Raw genomic sequence first — 22,449 nt, 5'->3', positions numbered from 1 at the left:
AGGAACAAAACAATGCTCTTATATTTATTTATGCTCCACATTATTCTAGGATCATTGAACTGAACGGTGGTCAGCCTCCCCTTACTTACAAACGTTTCCAGACTCTAATCAGCCAAATGGACCAACCAAAGTTGCCAGTAGAAACCCTTTCCAATACCATCATGGGCAGCTGTGTCACACCTGTCTCCGAAGACCATGGGGATAAATATGGTGTGCCCTCCCTGGAGGAGCTAGGTGAGCTGACTGTCAGGTTGGCAAATCAAATGTTATGACCCATTTATGCAGAAATGCATGGTAAATCCGGCTCACATATATTTTACTACAACTGTAGACTTGGCTTAAATGGTAGAAACACATAATCTATTTCCTGTGACCTGACAATTTATGGGTTTCATAAACTGCAACTTGAGAACCAATTAGGTTATGTAGGATTAGTATTGGTTCACTTACATTATCTTGTCCCAGGATTTGACATTGAGGGACTGCCTTCTGCTGTTTGGCCAGGAGGTGAAACTGAGGCATTAACAAGGATTGAGAGGCATCTGGAGAGAAAGGTATGATCATATAAGAGGCACAGTTTCAAACCACTATAGCAGACTCTTAATTTGACTTTTCGCACACATATTTAAATGTAAAATTGTATATTCAACATCATTCATTATCATCCCTAAATTGCTACAATGCATTCATTAATAAGTGATTTTAATTCAAACTTGACCCTTTTCCTGTTGATTTATGTTTTGCCAGGCTTGGGTTGCAAATTTTGAAAGACCCAGAATGAATGCCAACTCTTTGCTGGCCAGTCCGACTGGCCTTAGTCCCTACCTCCGTTTCGGCTGTCTCTCCTGCCGCCTCTTTTATTTTAAACTCACAGACCTCTATAGGAAGGTAATAATAATAATTTGTTTATTAATTCTTTTTAATGATTAAGTTGGACAAGATTTTATTAAAAAGCAACCAACAAGTGCCCAGCATACATGGGAACCAGGTGTCACCTCATAATGTTGGTTAAGAGAGTGTACAGAGCTGTAATCTATTATAGACAAAGTATTACTAAGGTGAGATAAAACAGAAGATAGTTTTGAATTCTTTGAGGTTTTTCCACTAAATAACTCTCATACTTCCATTTGTGTTATTTTAGAGTTTCTATGACTTGAACATTTGTAATAAGAGATTTAATGTCCAAAAATGTCCAAACTGGTTTTGTAGCATGTATTCATCCTGTTCATATTGTTGGGAACTGTGATGACTGTATGATAACTTATATCATTTATAAATGAACTTGCTTATTTTGCTACATTTATCATGTGAGCTAAAAATTCAATTCACAATCCTATCTCTTTAAATCAATGATGATGATCGAAGATGAATAACTCATCCTGTAAAATCTTGATGATAACCATACATTACATAGTTGTGTGGCCTTTTATGCTTTAATTAAAGAGAGAGTTAATACAAAAATGAAAATGTACTCAACCTTGTGCCATCCCAGATTTGTATGACTTTTTCTTCTGCAGATTTTTTAGAAGAATATCTTGGCTCTGTAGGTCCATACAAAGCAACTGAATGGTGTCTCAGAAGGTCCAAAAATGACATAAAGGAGACATAAAGTGATCCATATGACTCCAGTGGTTAAATCCATATCTTCTGAAGTGATATGATTGGTGTGGGTTAGAAACAGATAAATATTTAAGCCCTTTTTTGTTATCAAACGTAACTTTTGACCAGCCCCAACCAGTAGGTGGCTGAATGTGAAAGTCACTTCAACCCCCGATTGTGAAAGTGAAAGTGGAGATTTGAAAGTGAAAGTGTATATTGATCTGTTTCTGACCCACACCTATCATATAATTTCTGAAGATATGGATTTAACCACTGGAGTCTTATGGATTACTTTTATACTGCCGTTTGGGCCTTCAAAGTTCTGGTCAGCATTGTTTGGAAATACAGAGCTTAAACTTTCTCCTAAAAATCTTAATTTATATTCTACAGAAGAAAGAAAGTCATACACATCTGGGATGGCATGTGAATGATGAGAATGATCATTTTAGGTGAACTCTATCCCTTTAAAAACATTTTTTTTCCAAGTATGTTCAGACTACTGTCAGTTTTACTGCTAAAGAATAGGATTTGCTATTAGAGCATCTGTTGCCACTTTAAATATTTAAAGCGATTAAATACATTTCTGTGAATTTCTGCTTGCAGGTAAAGAAAACCAGCACTCCTCCCCTCTCCCTCTATGGTCAGCTGCTATGGAGGGAGTTTTTCTACACTGCTGCTACCACCAACCCACGCTTTGACAAGATGGAAGGCAATCCAATCTGTGTGCATATCCCCTGGGACAAGAACCCAGAGGCCTTGGCCAAGTGGGCTGAAGCTAAGACTGGTTTTCCTTGGATCGATGCCATTATGATTCAGCTGAGGCAGGAGGGCTGGATCCACCACCTGGCCCGTCATGCTGTGGCTTGTTTCCTCACCCGAGGAGACCTGTGGATCAGCTGGGAAGAGGGCATGAAGGTGCATCTCTTACAAATGGGATATGTGAATTTTGTCTTGCGTCCTTTGTTATAGAGTGGGGTCAGAAAACTTAATGATTGGCATGTGAGTGATACGAGTGAGAGAAAGAAATATATTTTTGTTTTCATTTTATTCAGTTTAGTTTAATTTCAGGCAATGGCCTTTTATGTAAGCCATGTAAGATGGTTATAAGACTTATATATGCAGTTTATGTATTTACTCCTCCTAAAATTCTTGTCCGATCTTCACCAAATTTCAGTCATATGATCTTCAGACCAAGCCGCAAAAATGTTATTAATTCGAATTTTGATATTCCAAACTGTTGTAGAGAAATGGCTTTACAAATGTGACATTGAAGGACACTAAACAGAAAAGGAGGCTATATATTTACAATGCTTTGAGTTATTGTAACAAAACTTGCTATGCTCTGAGGGAACCTGAGAAGTTTGGGGACAGCGCCACCTAGTGGTCAGGAAACGGCAGAAAATGCATTATTTGCTTAATATCATTTTGAAAATGTTTCTAAATTCAGAAGTGTCTTCATATTCCTTGGGTCATGCAGAGTACACTTAAATATGATGTTGTTGTGCTTGGCCTATATTTTAGTATGCTTTTTGCAAAATTTGTACACAGAATTTGCCAAAGATTTGTGCCCCTATGCTAATGTTGGAAAAACTGAGAAGCATCAGAAATCATTGTGGAATCGGATCCCTGAATCTAAATTGAATCAAACTGAGAGGTGGCTGAGGATTCCCACCCCTACTAAATGCAATATGGCCATACTTAACATGGTTAAGTCTACAGATCTTGAGAAATCTTGACTGATTACACTACTCCCGATTAGGGGTGTACGATATGGAGGAAAAATGTGATGCTTGATAAGTCGAGTAATCTGTTAAAAATGACAATGGGAAAAATGAATAGGGAATATCTAATACTTTTCCATGGTGCCTATACACACTGCAAGCACACAAACTAATTGACAATCATGCACCCAGTCTGTTCTCTACTATCTGCGTCGCCATAAACATCACTTTATGAAGAATTTAAATAATTCTGTTATCGCAAGCCCTTACGATTATTCACACAGTGATATGTACATATATGATATTTTGATAAATACAGTATGTCGTGCAGCCCTAGTCTTAAACGGCAGTTCTGGCTGAGAAACTGTTTTATGAATGAAGTTTAGAGCGTTCTAAATCGTTAAAATGTGGTCTTGTCTAGAAGGTAACCCTCTGGCTGCCGAAATTCTCTTGAGAGTTGCATGCAACTTTCAGACACAAGTTTATTTTGTTTTGTATTTGGAGTCCCATAGAAACTCTACACCTAAACCTTCATCAAAAACTCTACTCCTAAATCTAACCTAAATCCAAACCCTAACCCTAATAACAGTGAATTAATCTTTTTTGCAAGACTCTGTGCCAGGCGGTTACCTTCATGACAGAGGTCAGAATGACGGTTAAGAAACAACTGTCTTTGATTGGCAGGAGAGTAATTGTAGTTATAATTGACAGGTGTTTGAAGAGCTTCTGTTGGATGCTGACTGGAGTGTGAACGCGGGCAGCTGGATGTGGCTCTCCTGTAGCTCTTTCTTTCAACAGTTCTTTCATTGCCACTGTCCAGTGGGTTTCGGCAGGCGCACTGACCCTAACGGCGATTTCATTAGGTTGGTAACGTTCCCAAATGTTCACATAACCCAGAGTCAATTATCTGCTTGGAAAACAAACTTTTCTCTAAAAGGTCATTGTTTCAATTTCAAAACTAGTAAATTGTATTACATATAAACCATAAAGAAAGTCAGTTTAATAAGATGAGGTAACAAAGAAATTTTTTCAAATGAATTTGATGGCCACAAAGGATAATTGGGTAGTTTGGGAGGGTAATTAATGAATATGGGTTTTAGATGGAGGATTAAAAAGGGGGGTGGGGTAGATTATAAACTCACATTTTATCCTACTATATGATATTCTGTCAGAGATTTAGAAAAGTAACAAAAGTCATAGAATTGCAGTTTAGATACCAACATAAATTAATCAGGAAAGCAAGGAACACTAGCCTGTCCATTTAGTCTGCTTTTGTTCTAACTTTTGCTTGCAGATGAAAGTTTTGGTACTAATTTTTTTAAAAGTTATTCAGTATCATGTAGTTATAAGACCTCATATGCCATGTTTGCCTTTAAATATTTGTGTGATTTTTATACATAGCTGCATAATGTTTGCGTAAAGCTTGTATGTTTTGTTTATCTGTGCGTTCGTCTCAAGTTCCACTTTCTCCTACAGCTTCTGAATTGTGGTTGATTGCTTTTAAGATGAAAGCCATTCTTAGCCAAAGCATTTGGAAATTTGTTACCTGTGAATGTGGTTGAATCTTGCTGCTTTATCAGTGGGAAATGCAGTAGCCTTTTCTTCAGCTTGGTAGCAACTTGTTACATCAAAAGTTATTTTAACCACTTGGTAGGGAAATACGAAGCTTTGTCTATTTTTAATGCATAGAGAGCCACAATTCATGGTCCAGAGAGCATGATGGGAGGTGGGGCCCAAAGCTAGAGACAGTGACTTCAATTTAGCTCTAGACAACACCTCCTTATCAGACTCTTTTTGAAATGTTTAGTGGTCCTCTAGGTGTTGAACGCAGCCCTGTACAAGTGAACCACAATGGTTCATTTTGCTTGCTGCTGGCCTTCAGCACAACTGTCCCAATGAAGTTGTTAGAGATCCTTTATCTTTTTTTGTCCAGTTTTTTTCAGTTTTTGCACATGTAATGTGTCTTCCACGAATACCCAAGGCTCTTGTGCAAACCCTGATCATTTGCTTGTTCAGGCAGGATGTGACTGTTCCTGGCAAAAGGTTTCTGGTCTCTTTTGGCAAAACGAGGGGGCCACCCAGCAGCAGAGAACAATATACGTACAGTGTAACTCCTTTGCCAGCTAGCAGGTTTCTCTGCCTAGGCTTGGGATCACTGTCATCTCAAAAGCGATCAGTGGCAGTGAACCTCTCACAATACACAGAGTTTTGATTTGTTGAAGGGGGTTGGTGGGTGGTGTCTGATTGGATCTGTGGGATTAGGAGGTCCTGGTCTCTGCCTCTGCTTTCTAATGCATGTTGTAGTAGGAATCACCGCTCTACTGAAATCACAAGTCCTGATTTCAGTAGAGCCTTTCTGAACTTTTCTGTTTTTGGGAGTTTCTCTTTATATGGTGTTGTGCTGACAGTTTTATTCATAGTGTAAATCGGCAAATATCTATAAATCATTAATGTTACATGAACATCTGACTTAAGAATTAGAGATTATACTGAGGAACTGTTTTTTTTTATCAATGTTTTTTTTTTCAATGACATAAAAATAACCAATTTAAATGTATTTTCCTGAGTCTTCAAGCTACTGACTTGATATTATTGTATTTGTTACAATCAGAGAAAGCTTGTCATTATTGCTGTATCTGCTTGTTTTCCTGACAGGGACTTTCAGGAGAAACCCAATAACCATATTGCGTAACCTTAATCTCTTTAATCTCTTTGTTTTTTCAGACGATATTTACCTGTTCTCCGAGGTTTCCCTGCCAAGTATATTTACAACCCGTGGAATGCCCCAGACTCTGTGCAGGCTGCTGCCAAGTGCATCATTGGAGTCCACTACCCCAAACCCATGGTGAACCATGCTGAATCTAGCCGTCTCAACATCGAGAGGATGAAGCAGATCTACCAGCAGCTTTCACGCTACAGAGGACTTGGCAAGGATCTGAAAAGATTGAATTAGCAAGCAACTAGCTAGCTCTTATCCAATTTATATTAATTATATTTATTAATAAAAACACCCTTTTGAAAAGACGAGTAATGCTGGTAACAACATATGTTGTGATTTGGATGTTGTTTCCTTGCAAAGGATGCTCTGGTGTCCCCACTAGGCTTCTTAACTTGCAAACCCAAATTGGTCAACCAACTTTATCTGAAACACCATCCAGGTTGACTGGCATTTTTTGCTGGTTATCAACATAGATATGCTGGTTCAAGAGCTATACCAGCACTAACCCAGCTTGGTCCACCATGGAAATACCTACTAGTCTAAGCTGGTCTTTTTAGCAGGGCAAACAATTGTGAAAACCGATGTGAAAGTATGTGTGAAAATGGAGTAAACATGTATGAAGATGACGTACACAAAATGGGATCAGTAGTACCTTAGTAATAAAGGTAAAACTACTGTTTTTCCAGGACTTCTTGCCTCCATACCGTCAACACACAATGGGAACGGGAATGGAATGGCATACTCCCCAGGGGAACAGCAGTCCGGGAACAACACACCAGGTGAGAGTCACTTTTACCCCTTGGTTTTATGCTCATTTCACAACAACCACTACTGCATGAAGCCTATTAAATACTCATCTAATGAATATTGGGACACCAGGACTCAGTCACCTGTGACATGATTATGAAGTTGCACATATAACAGCAGATGGTATTAATCAACAATATTGCTGTATAAACTTTACTATCATGCATTTTTGTTGTTGACATTAAATCATGTAATTCTGAAAGATAAATGACATAAATTAAGAAATAAACATACAAAGGAGTGTACTTTTCATGTTCTTCAAATAACTCTAATATTTAGAAGATGGTTTCCCTTTTATGCATTTTATGGATGAGAGATAGTTACAGATAAAATCTTTTAAATAGAAAACATGGATTTATCTTCATAATTTTACACTTGCGCTCATCGAGAGACTTCAGGAGACATGACAACATCTCCAGTTAAGGAAAAGATTGAGCAACAAAGCTTTCTGGTTTTTACTGTGCATTTTGTGAATTTTTAGGGAGCGAATGTTTCTGTAAACTGGAACAATTTTATGAAAAGGACAGCTGGAACTCTCTGAACAGTTTAAAAAGCACCTTATTTCATCCTACCTTCATCTATCCTTTTACAGCCTCCGAAGGCAGCATTTTCCAATTTTCAGACACAGCTTGTGTCTTCAGGTTATGGTTTAAACTGGGTGTGTGAGTTGTGCTTGCGGTGCTCGGAATGAGCTTATTCAATCGGATAACAATCCGATTAGTAAAAACGCATAAAGTGACCAAATGTAAGTAGGCCCATACTGTTACTGTTTGTAAATTAAGCCAGAAAAAAGTCTAATTGTATATGTTTTCATTTTAAGCTGTAATGCAATAAAAGGTGAATATTTTGAAAGGGGTAGTGACTTTCTATACCCACTGCACAGTATTTAAATCAAGGACTTTACCTTCTTTAATTGAAGAAAAAGGAAAATGAAAGATTTTATTTTTGAACTGAGTGGAGTACTCTAGTATTTATTACAAGTTTAAAATGCAAATTGACTTTTTGACATCCCAATAGCTCCAGCCGTATTGGGCAGTTCTGTTGCTAGTAGTAACAGGAGTGAAAGTCTTCTGCTGAACTTTGACACTGAAGAACACCAGGGACCAAGTGGAATTCAGCAACAAAAACAACAGCACCAACTAGGTACGGTGTGCCATTAGACGGTAATGGATATACAATTGTAAAAGATTGTTCATGCTAAATGTTTGCTAAACTTCTGTTTAAAGTTTTGAAATGCAGTATTTGGTGAAACTCGCTTGTTTCCTAGGTTATCAAAACACACCTGACCACAACATTGTAAGAAACAATCGACTTTACCAATGTAATATGTCACATGACATGGCAGGCCCCCAACATTCAGGTATGACTAAGTGAAATGGGAGCAAGTTTGGAACTGCTTGTAACCTTCAATGATTTTAGAGGTTTTAGACTCCATCAAGTAACCAATTACTATGATTTTCATCACTGGTTATTTGTCATACATGGTCATAGTCACGCACACATTATATGTACACAGTATAGATGTCACATCTCTCTTAAGCAAATGCTAAGAATGTACAAACACAGTAATGAAGGTCATACAATTATTACATATGAGTGTGTATTGTATGTGTCTGTCTTTTTAAAATATGAGTTAAGAAATTACACAAATTACATTCACAATAAATAGGAATGCTTGTGATCAGTAGTACAAAACTGATAATGGCAGCTTAGTCAAAGATTATCAATTCTTTTAGTGTGGGGAAATTACTCCAGAGAATATACAGAGGCCACAAAAACAAATTCATGCATTTTTAGTTTAGTTTAAGCTGAAAGCCAAATTCTTTTTGGGGCCATTGTATATTAAGTCTTTTATAGTAGACCACATGACTGAATTTCTATTAATACTGGTGATACCTTAATACATGTGTAAGGAAGTTGCTTTAGATGAAAAGGAAACAACTCATATTCATGTATCAGTGTTAATAAATGAGTGTTAACTTCTAATGATATATATGCCTGTGTTAATAGATTCTTGCTCTTATTTACAATATGCTCTGTGGTATTTACAAGGACACCTGCTGCACAAAGGAGGAAGTGTGATGGGCAAGAGGGAAAGAGAGACAGATCAAGATACTGAAGGTGAGGATAACGCCCTCTCCACTTCTTACAAGCTACAGCGACACAATGCAGAGGTCACTTCAGATCATGCTACCAGTGGGAACCTGTCAAGTATGGTAAATATAACTCAATCAGCTCTTTCTTGATGTATAAATGTAAAAAATTTAAAATAAATAGTGTATCCAAAAAAAAAAAGAAGAAAATTCTGTCATAATTAATGTTGTTCCAAACCTGTAAGGCTTTCTCTCTCCCATGGAACACAAAAGGACTGACAGCTTCAGTCACTATTGACTTTAATTGCATATTTTTTCCATACAATGAATGTTGACAAAGGATGTCATTCTACCTAACTCCCTTTTATGTTTTCATGGAAGAAAGTAAAATGGGGTTAGAACAACATGAGTGTGAGTAAATGATGACAGAATTTTAAGTGAACTACCTCTTAAAGATATCTATTTTATCAGTGAAAGACACTTAGAGAATATATCTGCTACAGATCTATAGTATGGATTTATTTTAATCATGACTTTCAAAAATTCTGTTGTCAAAAAGTTGTGAGATTTGTATGTATATATATATACACACTCACCTAAAGGATTATTTGGAACACCATACTAATACTGTGTTTGACCCCCTTTCGCCTTCAGAACTGCCTTAATTCTACGTGGCATTGATTCAACAAGGTGCTGAAAGCATTCTTTAGAAATGTTGGCCCATATTGATAGGATAGCATCTTGCAGTTGATGGAGATTTGTGGGATGCACATCCAGGGCATGAAGCTCCGTTCCACCACATCCCAAAGATGCTCTATTGGGTTGAGATCTGGTGACTGTGGGGGCCATTTTAGTACAGTGAACTCATTGTCATGTTCAAGAAACCAATTTGAAATGATTTGAGCTTTGTGACATGGTGCATTATCCTGCTGGAAGTAGCCATCAGAGGATGGGTATGGTGGCCATAAAGGGATGGACATGGTCAGAAACAATGCTCAGGTAGGCCGTGGCATTTAAACGATGCCCAATTGGCACTAAGGGGCCTAAAGTGTGCCAAGAAAACATCCCCCACACCATTACACCACCACCAGCAGCCTGCACAGTGGTAACAAGGCATGATGGATCCATGTTCTCATTCTGTTTACGCCAAATTCTGACTCTACCATCTGAATGTCTCAACAGAAATCGAGACTCATCAGACCAGGCAACATTTTTCCAGTCTTCAACTGTCCAATTTTGGTGAGCTCTTGCAAATTGTAGCCTCTTTTTCCTATTTGTAGTGGAGATGAGTGGTACCGGTGGGGTCTTCTGCTGTTGTAGCCCATCCGCCTCAAGGTTGTGTGTGTTGTGGCTTCACAAATGCTTTGCTGCATACCTCGGTTGTAACGAGTGGTTATTTCAGGCAAAGTTGCTCTTCTGTCAGCTTGACTCAGTCGGCCCATTCTCCTCTGACCTCTAGCATCAACAAGGCATTTTCGCCCACAGGACTGCCGCATACTGGATGTTTTTCCCTTTTCACACCATTCTTTGTAAACCCTAGAAATGGTTGTAAGTGAAAATCCCAGTAACTGAGCAGATTGTGAAATACTCAGACCGGCCCGTCTGGCACCAACAACCATGCCACGCTCAAAATTGCTTAAATCACCTTTCTTTCCCATTCTGACATTCAGTTTGGAGTTCAGGAGATTGTCTTGACCAGGACCACACCCCTAAATGCATTGAAGCAACTGCCATGTGATTGATTGATTAGATAATTGCATTAATGAGAAATTGAACAGGTGTTCCTAATAATCCTTCAGGTGAGTGTATATATATATATATAATTTTTTTTTTTTTTTTTTTTTTCTATTATTATCTTTCCAGAAGAGTTAGATGGACATATCATCATACTGAGCAAGAGAGCTGAAAAACAAGGCACTGCTTGAGAGGTGGCTGACTTTCCTCTTTTTGAGTTTAAATCAGTTTCCTTTAACAACTTTCTCATCTTTGGAAAAAAATAAAAATGGTTAATTTGTCTTTTTTTTTCTTTTACTTAAACATTTTGAGTGTGTGTGTTTGTGTTAACTGGGCTCATCTTGAAGGCATTATTTTCAAGGCATTAAAAAGTTATACATCTCTTAACAAGAGATGTTTTCATTTCCATGTTTCCTTGACAAAAAACACTTTCCTTTTTGCCATCATTGTGACTATTTTTGTCATGTCATAGGTTAGGGATTTATTTACCATTAAATGAAGTCTCATTTACATACCAAGTGGGGTAAATTGTAGATTTATATGCCTTTATCAAGCAGAAGAAAGCTGACCTTCATTAAACACTCAATGCAGCTAGCATTTTGTATTATTACAGAGTATTTATGTGTCATCAGCATCATCATCGGTTGGATCCATAAACAAACAAAACCATCACAAAACACTTTTGTACATATACAATGTTCTGAATCTCTCTGACTCTCAATAGTGGCCACTTTTTGTAAACAGAAAACATTTATAAAGTTATATTTTATATTTTTGTGTTTTGTTCTTTGCCAGTTCAATGTGTTAGTGATTCAGTTTACTCAGAAAAATCATATATACATAAAATATATAGCCAGAAGTATTTGCACACCCCTACTAATTACTGATTTATCAATAATATCAAATCTCCATTGACAGACTTTGGTTGTGCAATGGGTCAAACTGAAGAGCTCTGTGACTTTAAATGTGAAATATCGCAAAACTGGAGAAGATGAAATGTGTTATGCAGGGTGATGTTTCATGTTTCTCTATCTGGCAGTCTGATGGACAAATCTGGGTGTGGTGGATGCCAGGACAGCACTACCTACCAGAATACATAGTGCCTACTGTAAAGTTTTGTGGAGGAGTGATAAAAGTCTGGTGCTATTTTTCAGGGTTTGGGCAAGCCCTCTTAGTTCTAGTAAAGAGTACTCTTAATGCTACAGGATACAAAGACAATTTAGTGCTTCCAAACTTAGTGGCAACAGTTTGGGGTTGACCCTTTCTTGTTTCTTCATGACTGCCATTGTGCACAAAGCGAGGTGAGGCCCATAAAGACACTTACATTTACATTTATGCATTTGGCAGACGCTTTTATCCAAAGCGACTTACAGTGCACTTATTACAGGGACAATTCCCCCAGAGCAACCTGGAGTTAAGTGTCTTACTCAAGGACACAATGGTGGTGGCCGTGGGGTTCAAACCAACGACCTTCTGATTAACAGCCCTGTGCTTTAACCACTACACCACCACCACTCCACCAGACTTTTCAAAGACATGGCTTGAAAAGTCTGGTGGGGAGGAACCTGAGTGTTCTGCACAGAGACCTGACCTCAATCCCATGGAATACCTTTGGGATGAGTTGGAACTTTGACTGTGTTTGGAATGGGATGTCCAACAATCTCATATAGGTGTGATGGTCAGGTGTCCACATACTTTTGGCTATGTAGTTTATGTATTAAAATACCAGCTGAGCTGAAAATATAAATACTGTAAGTTTTTAAAATCATCTCCATAAGATGACATTGCATAACTTATCATTTCAAATTCTCTTTTCTTTTTCCTTGAGCCCATTTGTAAATGATCAGGGACAGAACTGTGGACTACGGTTCTGGAAGATTTCATATGGGTTACAATGGTCCATTAATGTAGAATGCATGTGTAGATTAACTCACGCATCTTTTTCATTGTCATGTTTGGCTTACACACACAGACAGCTGACCTTCATGGTCAGGCCTTAATATACTGATAAATGCCAACCTAAACTCTACCAAAGCCAAGTAATAACACTTGAAAAGAAAATTGTTTCATAGCTCATGAACATTACTCATCACTATACCTTTCTTGCAAAATTTTATGGGAGTTAAACAAACCTTTTTTTGGTGGGGACCTTTAGAAGGAAATGTATGGAAAGTTACAATGTGCAATCATGTGTTTAATTTAAAATTGTTATCAAGACACACTGTTGTATCTCTGCCCCTTAAGATCACTTAGCACTAAAAATCACATAAAAAACTTTTATTCCACAATATGAAATGTCAATCATTTCTTTTTTTTTTTTTGCTTTTACTCCAGGTCTAAGTACTGCTGCATTTTATACTTGTTCTGAAATGTAAAACGAGAGTAACAACTGATTTTTCTTATAACATTTGACTTTCCTCAGGGAAGGTAATCAGTAATTAGCATTATGAAAATTCATAGCCATAGATATTTGGTCAGCAAATCTTCATACCTAATGTCGAAGTCCTTTGTGCCCAAAGATTTTAACCAAACCATAAACCAAATATAATTTATCAGAAATAGTTGTTGGTTTTCTACAAGAGCTAAAACAAATAATCACTGAACTACAAATGTACCAGTTGTGTACTTTGTTCCCCAGAACAAAGTCATCTGGGGAAGTTACAGAATCTTGAAAGCCACGAAGCTTCCTATAAGTCTGTCTTCTCTTCTTTAAACTGTTATATTAAACCGTTGAATTAAAATCTATTTTATTTAAAGAATAGCATCTCTTAAAATCCACCAAATTGTTTACAATCACCAACAAGGATGCCCCAATGACGACTTTATGCTTTAAGACCATAAATGGCCCCTCAAGTTCATGTGCTTTATAGTTGTCATAGGGATCTGCCAACTGCTCACTGAACATGACTAATGCAAAAGGGCCTGAATTTGTGTTTGTATAGCTGGATCTGCTTTGAGACCATGCTTTTTTAATGCGCATTTTAGGATATCGCATAAAATCTGCTGGATGGAAACACAAAGATGCCCATACAGAAATCTGATATATGGCCATATATGAACATATATAACAATAGTTAATATATATATATATATATATATATATATATATATATATATATATATATATATATATATATATATATATATATATGTATATGTATTTGTAATTCCATTGTTTCTTTGACATATATGATCAAGAATATGTACAAACCTGTGGATAACATGGTTTTTCACTTATAAAATTTAACATATGTATCTACACATATGATATGTAGGAATTCATATTTTTTACATATATTGTGTAACTGGACACCATTTATGATAACTTAAAATACAACATACTGTACAGAATACCTGATGTTAAGGGTTATGAAACTAGTTGACTATGCAGAAAACCATAAAAGCAGTAAAGAAAAAAGGACTCCTTTTCAATGACTTCAGAATTGTTTTTGTGTCATACCCTTTGAATACACTGCTCATTGTTCATTATTTTAAAATTGATTGTAGAAAGTACACTGACCATGTCTTTTATAACATTTTTGAAATATTGAATAACAAAAAAGAAAATATTGCTAATAAAGATTTTTAAAAAAGAAAGTGCAATACTTACAAATTTGATGAAATTACAACCCTTACCCATATACTCATCAGACCATTCACAAACAATACACTATACAAGAAATCAGTTTTAATCAAGACAAAAAGTCATGTTATAGTTCTAGTACTGCAAAGATCAGTTAGAGCTGAAGCTGTGTGGCCATGTCACTCAAGTTATAAGTTCAAATCGATTCATAAATGTAAAAACGAAAATCAACCCGCAGGTTTGGCAAGTTCATAAACGGGCACTTTCTGTGTATAGATGATGAGGCAGGTAAAGCATAAAGTGCCCAAGCTCTATTCCAACAGGGACAAAATTTTTGCGCATTTGATGGCTGCAGTTTTACATGGATATTTGGACCTGAGTGAAATACAAAGCTTTGTTTACAAAATAAATAATAGGCTAGCAACCATTGCGAATATGGAAACATTTGGATTTGTGCCAAATAAGAGAGGTGAGCCCATAAATTTGAAGCCATATATCGGCTTTGTATTCTTTTTTGTGAGCTGGTTACTTGATTTTCCACAAATTTTACAATATTCCATCAGTTATGCCACTGGAATACACATGGAATCCCTTGTTTCTATTCCCAAATCCTCACTTACGTCTCAATCTCTGTCTTTCCATGTTCAAGGACTTTGTATTGTTAAAGTTTTAATGTATTTTTAACGTTTTAATCACATCAAATAATATAAATATAATTGCTGCTGTCACAGCCCTTATTAATAGCAAACCTGGATAAATTATTAAAATAAATTATTGAAAGGGGGCCTGGGTAGCTCAGTGAAAAAGACGCTGGCTATCCATCCCTGTAGTTTGCTATTTCGAAATCCCAGGGCATGCTGAGTGACTCCAGCTAGGTCTCCTAAGCAACCAAATTGACCCGGTTGCTAGGGAGGGTAGAGTCACATGGGGTAACCTCCTCATGGTCACTATAATGTGGTTCGTTATTGGTGGGGCGCGTGGTGAGATGAGCATGGATGCCGCTTTGTCTCGGTGGCAACAGGCTCAACAAGCCGCATGATAAGATGGGTGGGTTGACGGTCTCAGACGCAGAGGCAGCTGGGATTCGTCCTCCACCACCCGGAATGAGGAGAGTCACTACGCGACGACGAGGACTTAAAAACGCATTGGGATTTGGGTGAAAAATTAAAGCAAAGCAGAAAGTAAAAACACACATGTGGTAGTGCTGTGGTGTAGTGACAGCTCGGTTGCTCTGGTGCCATGTTCAGATGCATCAGGGGCAGATACTAAATTGGAAAGGGACACACGCACACAAAACAATTCAACATTTCAGAAACTATTACACTGTGACTGCCATCCACATACACTTTAACATATGTTTTCTGATGCATGACATGGAGAGGCAGCAGCAGAAGAAGAAAACAGAGGATATGAAGACAGCTGTTGGTCAACGACATCTGCACAAGCCTGATAAGAGGGGCAAATGCCAATAAGATAAAGCACAATCATACAAAACCACAATTACATGCACACAAACATCTCAATTCAATGGAGCTACATTCCAATGTGAAGAGGCTTAAAAAGCTTTTATTGCAAAAACAAAAACAAAACATGTAGAAATCACTCAATGTAAAATTATAAACACTGCTATTATTTTCCAAAACACAAGACAAATGCGTATCTTTGTAGCAGCTGAAACCCTTGAACATAGCTTTGATCTGAAATGAAATACCGGTAATAATATTTAAATCTTACATTTATTGCAAAGAGATTATTCTAAAATATGTAATAAACAGCAAAGCAAAAACTAATACTATCCTAACTAATAAGTAAAGAATTCAAGCATTGAAAACAAGTACACAGTCAGTAATAAAAAAAGAACACAACAAATTACAAGCAAGAGCACAAATTAAATGGACAGTGCTTTAGGTTTTTTAGGTACAGTAGGTCTATCTAACAGTATTCATGTAAGAACTACAGAAAATGAATGAAGTAATCAAGTGTCAAATAAAACCGCATAGTATAAATATGCACAGTATAAATTAAATATGCATTGGCACTTATTAAAGCTACAAAAGTCATTCAGTTGAGAGCAATGAGTGATTTTCTCTTTTTCTTTTGTAGTTTGATTAACATTAATGTCAGAGTCTGCAGCAGGTGTATGAGGCTGTAGCCACTTTAAGGCCAAATGCATGGATACAAATAATAACATTAAAAGGCGCCTATTATGCCCCTTTTCAAAAGATGTAATTTAAATCTTTGGTGTCCCCAGAAAAAAAGAAATCAGTTTAAAGAAATAAACAAAAGTCTGCTGTCCTGGCATCCTCTTACACCAAGGAAGGAGATGTGTGGACCCTCTACCAACCCCCTCCCCATCCTCACTGGTATGTGTTTGAATTAATAAAATTGATATTTTTTTGTCTGTATTGCACTCTAGACTCTTGCTAGCAATTTTACTATTCAAATTCTACATCTATAAAGTTGTTTTCTATATCATTTTTACCAGGATGAAAATTTTCCAGGGACAAATGTGATGGTTCCCAAAAATGTCTGGCGAGCGGCTAACCATGCAAGCACTGGCACTGCCATGGCACGGATTTTGCTCATCATGGGAGTATTTCACATAGAAACACTCATGGAGAGTAATTTGAGAGGTCAGTTCTGTGTGTAGCTTTATTGTAGAACATAAATCTGCCAAATGCATAAATGTAAATGCAGGGGAATTAAACTATGGCTCCTTTTGGTCTGCTTGTCATTCAGTAAAATTATTTTATATATACAATGTATGTATTTATTAACATAAAATAGGTTCTTATTGTATGCACCAAGCCCTAGATGAGGTCAAAGCAATTATTGGTGAGTCAGGTTTATTTTTCAAAGCTTTCATCTAGCACTTTAAAGACTCTGTCAGGTACGTACAGTTGTGCCATGTCTTAAATAGTGACCAAATAGCAAAAATAGTGATTCAATACAGTATATGCTCCAAAAAGGACACAAAACACCATAAAATAACCATTAAAATAGCTAAAGGGATAGTCCACCAAAAATTATACATTCTGTCATTTACTCACCCTCATGTCATTCCAAACCCTTAAGCCTTTTTTTCATTTTCAGAACACAAATTAAGCTATTTTTAATTGAAATATATTGAAAGTCCATGCAATACACATTTTCAATCTTCAAACAAATACAAAAAGACATCATAAAAGTAATACATATGAATAGAGTGGTTTAATCTGAGTCTTCTGAAGAGAAACAATCACTTCATATGATGGACAGATTTAACTTTAATTCACATATAAACATTGATCAATGGACTTACATAGAGCAAATCAAATATGTTAAACGAAAACTCAAACGTGATTGGCAAGAACAAACCCCATTGTTTCTTGCAGATGCTCAATCGTTGAGAACCAGTGAGGTTTGTTTTTGCATGACAAGCACGGTTTAGCTTCCGTTTACCATATTTGATGTGCTCTATGTATGTGCGTTGATCAGTGTTTATACAGTATGTGAAAATAACCCTACATTAAAATTTGACAGAATTTTATTTTTTGGGTGAACTAAATCTTTAATAAAACTCTGTTTTACTGTTGTTAAATAGAAAAGAATTGGGGTCCTGCTAGTCTTTGTATTTTTTTGTGTTGAATTCTTAAACTATAGAATGTGCTTCTAACTCATTTCTCTGTCTTTCTTAAGATGCTGTGATGATGAAACATCCCAGAACCACTTCTGGTCACATTGATACAGCCTTAAACTGCAAAATGGCAGAGCTCCAAATTGCATCAGCCAAAAAATAATTAAATAATAAATTAAAAAAAATAATAATAATTTGAATTTAAGTAATTGTCACTTAAGTGTCTAGTATTAAATATATTTTAAATAACTTTTACAGAACTTTATTAATTCTATTACTATAGTGTAATTGCAGTGAACATTTAAAAAAAAATATCCATTTATCCATAATTACAAAGATAAATATCCTTTACCCATATGAACATGTATTCTATAGGTATGTATGTGCCATATGTGTGTATTTGGGAAAATATGTTACATATTTGAAAACGTACATTTTTGTAATATTTTGAAATATATGTTGCATATATGTACAAGTATCTGACATATATTTTTATATCTGTGAGAAGCATACATGGACATGTATATTATATTGGTGTTTCGCATATATTGCCATATATTATGAGTGTGAATAAAATCTCCAAAATGTGCATGAAAAGCTTGCATGAGGCGGACAAGTTTTTATACGAAAAGAAGAAATACGCATAAACTATGATGGAAAAACTTTTACCGAATAAACTCCTATTTAATTTAACAGGAATATAAGTCGCGCATCAAAAAATTCAAGAGACTGAATAATTCATTCATATCTGGACAAACCAGCGGATCATTGCAACTGAAATATTGCCCTGGTCACAAATATCCAAAGCCTGCATAGATGTTGCAGAGCAAATAAGTAAAACACAAACTTGCACTTCTTTCCAAAGGGCAGGTTTTTTGCTACTTTTAAAGAATATCTATGTAGATGCACACCGCAAAGGTATGATGGAGGAATGCACACAAACATAGTCAGGGTTGGGAGTATAACTTATTTCAATGATTTCAATTTTAACTGTTGTGGAATACAGTTACTAATATTTTGTATTTTAAATACGTAATCCCGTTACATGTAGCTAATTCCGTTACTCCCCAACCCTGCACACACTGCTCCCAGAACTGTGTGACCCGCTGTCATTTCCAGTCATGAGACAAGTTATTAAAGTGTTTTGTCTGTGCGTCCTATACCGCGAGTATATTATTAGTACAAGAGTCACACAGTTGCCACAATTTCCACGGAAGTGACGAATTTGTTCTTTTGAACGCAAGGGATGGAAACGCGTCTTCATGCCCACATTGTTTTTTTTAGCGATATTCAGATTTTTCGCTTCAATTTAATTCGCAACTTGGATGGAAATATAGCTAGTGACGCACGTATTGCTATTGCTGTAGAACATGGGCTGTTATGACCAGGGAAGTGTTCCATTCTAGTATGAATGTTTTGATATGAAAATTGTTGAAACCTCAGTGGTTTTGATTGTAATATCTTTGTGTCCTTTTCCCATTTTAATTAGTAATTTGTTGCATTTTGTTTTTTTTTTATTTTCTTAATGTGAAATAAATGTGTTAATTTAAGTAAAATTAAGTATAAGTATAAATTAAGTCTTAAGTCCTATCCTTCTCAGTATACAGTCAGTATACAGTCGTGAAAGTAAAACTTTGTGTGTGTGTGTGTGTGTGTGTGTGTGTGTGTGTGTGTGTGTGTGTGTACCTGACAAGATCTCAACATAACTCACCAGATCATCTGGTGATGTAACACCTGCAATTATTTTATCTTGATAAAACCGAACAAGAAAACAAACTTTGTCCTTGTGGGAATGCAATGAATAACTGATACCACTGGGGGGCATTGATGATGCTTTTTTTATTTTTTATTCCATTTGGCTTGACCCATGCATCACTTTAATATTAGGAGGGACACTGGTTAGTAAATAAGAGGAACAGCTTGAAATTAAAACAAAAATGAGAGGGCTACAATAGCTACAATTTAGAGGGGAAATAAAAACATATGCTTGAAATCACTTATTTCAGACATTCATGAAGTTGTTTGTTTGCTGTTTCCCCACAATCAAAAGTAATAGTAGGAGTATCAGAGGACTGAGTTTTATACCTAAAATATGAAGTTTTATAAGTTTTATACTTAAAACTGGCATCGTGATTTAGTGAATCAGAATGAAACTCACTAGCATTTCCTGTCCTTTGTACGTAGAAGTCCTTGACTCCATTTGCGTTGTTCTTCATGCCCAAGACCTTCATCCAGACCCTGATTTGTATGTTGGTGTAGCCTGCTCAAGGGGCCAAAACTAGTTGCCATAGCAACTGTGTTGAATCTTTCACAGAACCCCATCCGGAACAAAACAAACATTGTCCCTTAACAAGGCGAGGAGAGACAGCGTTCTGTTTAGAAGTGAGGGACATTCAGATCATATTAGTCCTTCCTCATTGAGTCTAGAGAGTGCACACACACAACACTTACTACATTCTCACGTCTGCTATGAGTGACTTAAAACAGAAAGCCCCAGAATTACTTGTTGTCTGTCATCTTACCCATGACAAGATACCACTTAGAAGTGTAGTGTGAGCTTTAAACACATATTTGTTTGTGTTACATGTAGTGGATTACAATGCCTCTGGTACAACAGAAGTAGTTCTGAGTCAGGGAATGTATACCTATCAGACTCGTCTTCGCCATAGATCTGTACAGAGTATTTGTTCTGTTAATACTCATTTTAATTCAAAATTTAAAGTGGGTGAAAAGAGAAAAATCTCCACAACATCAGTTAAACAATGCAATTATATAACCTTATTTCTTCTCAGTATTCATTAAGTTTTCAACATTTCTTGGTTATTGTGGCAGATCATGCATATACATCTTAACAGGTTTTAGAAAGTATGGCAACTGGTGGGGATTTTGATTCATCCCAGTGAGTTTGATCTTTTGAGTCCATTCATCAAAGAGATACCTACTGGCTTAAAATATGTCAACCTACAGGCCTAAATAATTCATTTGGCAAATAGGTGATGACAAACAAGCATATTTTAAGTGTTGTAAGTGTTAATTCATTGATTCAACTGATTCATTCAAAACACAGATGCTACATCCAAAATTGCATACTGTCATAGTATGTACTGTATTTGATGAAGGAAGCACTTCTATGCCAGTAGAACTGTACATTCTTAAGGTATGCATGAAGTAGTATGAATAGATTCCAGACATACTTCATCTGGGGGCCTGTGACCTGAATATGTGACATAATAACTACCGCTAAAATAATCTACTGTGGTTTTGTTAAACAAGCACCATTTAAGCACAAATAACAACTTTCTTGGTATAGTAGTTACAGTTTAAATGAGCCAGCCAACAGTTCAAATGAGCCAGCATTTTGAACATGACGTCTCCTCAGCTCCCGAGGGATTAGTAGGTCATCCGGGTATTTTATTATAAATAACATTTTGTGAAATAGGAAGGTCCCATGGATGGTAAAGTTTTTTCATGGAACCATACATGATGATAAAGAAAATGATATATTCACAATGAAAGAAGAGTAAGAAAATAACGATTTTCTTTCTAAAAATTCCATGTTAATTTGGACTATGTTCTTCAAATTTTGCATACAGAGAGAGGATGCTAATGTGAATATGCATACTGAAAATTACAGTTTACATTTGCACTATAAGGGTAATATTCACAGCGTTTCAACTGTACTCCATTACAACTTGGTCTACCCAACTATTCCACTGGCATACTGTTTTTGTCATGATCGAAACAATGGAAGTGAACGAGTATGTTTTGTTCACTTAAAATATTAATTCTAAAGACTGATTCATTCACGCACAAAACACACTAGTATTTTAGGCATTAATTCTAGTGAAGTGGAAAAGTGGTTCAATTTGGTTGGTTGAATATCTCAACCAATTACATACTTCCTGTTCTCAGTCAAGAACAACTCTGTGAAGTCTTGGAGCAGCATGATATAACATACAGTATGTTTGTAGACTGGAGCTCAGCCTCGCTTGTCCAAACTGACATTGTCCTGAATGTGACCCATTGTGACCTTAATAAGACTCATGGCAAATGCTGCTGAATGCATAACAGACCTCGGTAAGGAAACCAAATGTTTGGTTGTCATGCTCAAATAGACACAAAATGAAATAGGTTGCAATCAAATTAACATTGACAATTTCACGTTTTTGTTTTTTAAGGCTATAATTTACTGTAGTATATTATTTCTTAATCTCATTGGCATGGAGTGTTGTAAGATTTGTGCCACCAAATGCACTACGGGGAACAGAGGCTCGTCTGTTCTCCTTCAGTCATTATGGCCAGTGGAGCTTCTCTTTTAAAGCCCAGCTTCAATTCTCTAATGAGGCCATTCTCTTCCTCTTGCACTTGTGTTCTGAATCCCTGACAGGTTCTGAATGCAGGCCAAAACCAGAACTTCAAACCCCCTGCAAGAACACTCTGTCTAACCCAAACACTGAATTTACCATTTAGGTCTTTGATTTAGTTTATCTTTCATGATGCCATAGAATAATGAAAATATATTGCTTTTAAAAACAGCAGCAACAACAGTGTGATTAATAAGCATCAGAAAAATAAAT

General features: G+C 36.4%; 1 protein-coding gene and 1 long non-coding RNA gene across 5 annotated transcripts in view; both read left to right on the top strand.

The window, feature by feature from the left end:
- Window positions 1-10,954, top strand: part of cry3a (cryptochrome circadian regulator 3a) — a 30,905-nt gene extending 19,951 nt beyond the window's left edge. For 3 of the 4 annotated variants that reach the window (XM_052108111.1, XM_052108115.1, XM_052108113.1), the window contains 11 exons: window positions 50-234; window positions 466-554; window positions 748-888; window positions 2,203-2,514; window positions 4,032-4,183; window positions 6,045-6,247; window positions 6,726-6,818; window positions 7,864-7,989; window positions 8,114-8,206; window positions 8,899-9,062; window positions 10,803-10,954. In XM_052108111.1, the coding sequence (XP_051964071.1) occupies window positions 50-234; window positions 466-554; window positions 748-888; window positions 2,203-2,514; window positions 4,032-4,183; window positions 6,045-6,247; window positions 6,726-6,818; window positions 7,864-7,989; window positions 8,114-8,206; window positions 8,899-9,062; window positions 10,803-10,811 (1,567 nt within the window). In that variant the 3' untranslated portion in view covers window positions 10,812-10,954. The remainder of the gene's footprint in view (window positions 1-49; window positions 235-465; window positions 555-747; window positions 889-2,202; window positions 2,515-4,031; window positions 4,184-6,044; window positions 6,248-6,725; window positions 6,819-7,863; window positions 7,990-8,113; window positions 8,207-8,898; window positions 9,063-10,802) is intronic. The other variant, XM_052108112.1, reaches the window with a different exon arrangement.
- Window positions 10,955-14,862: 3,908 nt separating this feature from the next.
- LOC127631301 (uncharacterized) lies at window positions 14,863-18,354 on the top strand. Its single transcript, XR_007968933.1, has 3 exons — window positions 14,863-16,619; window positions 16,742-16,889; window positions 17,935-18,354. It is a non-coding gene; the product is annotated as an uncharacterized LOC127631301 (long non-coding RNA).
- Window positions 18,355-22,449: the final 4,095 nt, after the last annotated feature.

This window comes from Xyrauchen texanus, chromosome 37 (assembly GCF_025860055.1).
Source record: "Xyrauchen texanus isolate HMW12.3.18 chromosome 37, RBS_HiC_50CHRs, whole genome shotgun sequence".
NCBI classification, from domain to species: Eukaryota; Metazoa; Chordata; class Actinopteri; order Cypriniformes; family Catostomidae; genus Xyrauchen; species Xyrauchen texanus.
The sequence above is the reverse complement of the archived record's forward strand: the minus strand, read 5'-3'. Positions and strand labels throughout refer to the sequence as shown.